General features: G+C 51.2%; 1 protein-coding gene across 2 annotated transcripts; it reads left to right on the top strand.

Moving 5' to 3' along the window:
* The first annotated feature begins 1238 nt into the window (after positions 1-1238).
* On the top strand, positions 1239-3076 carry LOC135650204 (uncharacterized). Of its 2 annotated transcripts, none has more exons than XM_065169429.1 (4): positions 1239-1396; positions 1502-2054; positions 2130-2319; positions 2408-3076. In XM_065169429.1, exons 2-4 carry the CDS (start codon positions 1647-1649, stop codon positions 2956-2958), a joined length of 1149 nt encoding a protein of 382 aa, XP_065025501.1. In that variant the 5' UTR covers positions 1239-1396; positions 1502-1646; the 3' UTR covers positions 2959-3076. The 2 variants fall into 2 exon arrangements, with proteins under 2 accessions (XP_065025501.1, XP_065025502.1); XM_065169430.1 differs by having other exon boundaries at positions 1245-1396; positions 1564-2054.
* Positions 3077-3367: the final 291 nt, after the last annotated feature.

Here is a 3367-nt window from a genome sequence, read left to right as displayed (position 1 = left end):
CCAATGATGTGTGCCATTCATGGTATAGGATATGATCATACTTAATTAAAGATTTAGAGCAATTATTTGTCATTTCACTCATTTTCATAATAATAATAACATTATTATCAAACATTTGATCAATCAACAGAGTCTGCCATATTTCTATCAAATTAATCATAAAAATAATCACAATTCTTGCAAAAAATCTGAAACAGTACGTTTATTAAATCAAATCACACCAAACAGTACGTTTCTGCATACTTTCTCGATCCAGAAAAGACACGAAGCTTCCTCAGAGTTCAAACATGGAGTTAATGCCGATGCGTCGTCTCCTTCTCTCTCTTTTCCTGCACTCACGCGGAAAGAATAATCTCGACTCCTCGAGAATCTCCGCGTCGAGTTAGGCCGTCCCACGACTTGAGTCACGGTTCCATTATTCGCCGGAGTTGCCACCGTCGCCGTGGCGGTCAACTCCTCGCGTAGAAAACCGCTGTGTCGGAAATAACGGTTGCCGTACTCACGTTACGAACGTGAGCACCACAAAAGATTGTGAACCCCGCGGGCCCGCGACTTGGGTCACGAGCGAGCGCACCCTCTTAAAAACGTTATATTGGAAATAACGGTTTATGTAGTCACGTTATAAACGTGAATGACTAAAGGCCGGACCATCGCGGTCGTCGGGATACGATTTTGGTCACGAGTGAGCATAATGACGAATCAATCCTCTACGCTTCCGTTATTCACTGAAATACCATCGATCGAGTACACCTACATGATCGCTTCCCTGATTTGACCCTCACGTGTCGCGGGCTATGCTGGTGAAAAACTCGTTAATGAAGGGGCAAAATGGTACATTAATCTATTCTATTCTGAGGTTTCGTGTCCGCGATGAAAAATCTGGTGGACGGCTGCGCGCCGCCTCATCCGGACGGATGAGACACGTGTCATTATCGGAAGGAAATTTAATGCCGAGCCGCGGAATTCGCCTCATGTCTCGATTTACTGATCTACCCCTCACGTGTCTAACGAGACGTTATGGATAATTAGTTAATTAAGCAATCGATTAGATCTATTTCGGACATTTTGCGTCTTACACTTATACATAGTGGACGGTTGTGCGTCACCGGAAGCACGAAGAATGGACACGCGCCATGATCAGAGGGGAAGTTCGTGCCGCTCGGCGAAGTCCGCCACGTAGCGGAGCTAAAAGCGATGGGTTTTTTCCATGCCTTTTTAAACCACTCCGTTCCTTCGGACCCCGAACTGTTCGACCTCAGTCACCGGAATCAATGGAGGAAATCGCATCTCTGGCGCCGACCCTCGCTGGAATATAGACGGGGAGTGTCTCATCGCGTCGGTGACCTCGGAGATCGCCGTTTTGTGGTTGAAATAGGTGAATCCTTGCGGACGTGAGGTGAGATGGCGGAGTTCTTTTGACTGCTGAACGAGTTCTTGGTCGCAGTGCGTCTTCCAGCTTCTTCGTGTCGAAAAATTAGTTCTTTCGTGTTTCTTGTTTTAGGTGGTCCTCGGATTCGGTCATTTCTTCCTGGTGTTCGGGTTATAGGCTGCGATTTTTGATAGGGTTCGGCAGTGGTAGGAGATGGCGTGACTGGAGCGGTGCGCGGAGGAGGAAAGGTGGGGTTTTGGTGGGGATCGCTTCAGCGATGCCGTTCCAGATGAAGGTTCGGCCGATCGATTCGGAAGGGGCGATCGCTTTCGCGCCGAGAAGCGACCCGTGGAAGGCCGCGGCCAAGTCGAGGCTGAAGCGGCTCCTCGAGCGGCAGTTTCCGAGCGTCCTGAGGCCCTCCCTGGCCGAGAAGCTCGCTGGCTCCGGAGACTGGAGGGAGAAGGAGAGGGAGGAGGACGGTGGCGACGTCGAGCCGAGCTCGGTGTGCTTGGATACGATGGTCCTCAGCTTCATTGAGAACGGTAACCACGAGAAGCCGCCGCGGGGCCGTTGCAACTGCTTCAACGCCAGCTTCGACGACAGCTCCGACGACGGCTTCGATGCCCGCGATGGCGATGCCTCGGGCTCCTCCTCTCCCACGGGAGACGCGGCCGAGTCAATCGAGGTAGTTTCTTGCTCGAAAGTTTCGATTTTGGGAGTTTCCTACTCGAATTCAAACGCGTCTCGGCAATTTGAGCAGGGTTTGGTACCCTGCGCGAGCGTAGCGGAGCGAAATCTCTTGGCGGATGCGTCAAAGATCCTCGAGAAGGCGAGGAACTCGAAGAACAAGGACGTTTGCCGAAGGATGGTGGTCGACGGGCTTCGATCCCTCGGCTACGATGCCGCAATTTGCAAGTCACGGTGGGATAAAAGTCCCTCCTTCCCGGCCGGTATCGTTTCACTTTTCCTCCGATTTCTTACCTTCCCAATCCTTTCCTCTCTCCTTCATCGCCATTTGACGTGTGGATCGCGCGGCAGGGGAGTACGAGTACATCGACGTGGTCGTCGACGGCGGTGACCGCCTCCTGGTGGACGTGGACTTCAAATCGGAGTTCGAGGTGGCGCGGCCCAGCAAATCGTACCGCGCGGTCCTCCATCACCTGCCGTCCGTGTTCGTCGGACGACCCGAGCGGCTACAGTCGATCGTCGCCCTCGCGTCGGAAGCGGGGCGGCAGAGCCTGAAGAAGAAGGGCCTCCATGTTCCGCCGTGGAGGCAGCCCGAGTACACGAGGGCCAAGTGGCTTTCCCCCTACCAGCGGACGACCGCCATGGAAGCCAAGGAGGAGTCGGCGAGCGGAGGGGTGAAGAGCGGCCGCGGCAGCGGCATAATCCCCTGTTCGATCTCGGCCGTCAATTTTTCTGGCGAGTTCGAGGAATCCGGCGTCGGAAAGTTGGGGGATGACAGCCCTGTTGCGACGGCAGTAGCAAAGAAGAAGACCGAGGTGGCAGCTTCGCCATGGCGGCCGTCGCCAGCGAGGCCGACGGCAACAGGGGTTAAGGCCATCACCGGCCTTGCTTTGGTCCTCTAAAGAGTAACGAAGGAAGCAAAGAAGCGTTTTTACCTCTTTCTTTGTTCAGTGAGTAATATGTATAATTTTGCCCCCTTTTTTTGCCCATATAAAAGGATTTTGTGAGAGTTGATAAGAAGAGGAACTCTGCATCTGTAGAATACTGCAATTATATGGAATCTGGACATCCTAATATCTAACAATTAATTTGAGCATAGCAAAAGAACAGACTATGCTTGTAAGAGATGGAAAGAAGAATCATTTTGCTATCTCTTCAATATGCTAGAAATTATTTGGAGGATGGTGAAAGATTAGAGTTGAAATATATGATCATGGTTTCAGTTGTAAGAGTTGAGGAGATGATATCTGCCTCTGATGTTCTAATGAAACAAAACTTGATGGATTATTACTCTTAAGAAGGATTTATGAA

The sequence above is a fragment of the Musa acuminata genome, chromosome BXJ3-9 (genome assembly GCF_036884655.1).
Source record: "Musa acuminata AAA Group cultivar baxijiao chromosome BXJ3-9, Cavendish_Baxijiao_AAA, whole genome shotgun sequence".
NCBI classification, from domain to species: Eukaryota; Viridiplantae; Streptophyta; class Magnoliopsida; order Zingiberales; family Musaceae; genus Musa; species Musa acuminata.
Note: the sequence above shows the minus strand (reverse complement) of the source record. Positions and strands in the feature narration are given on the sequence as shown.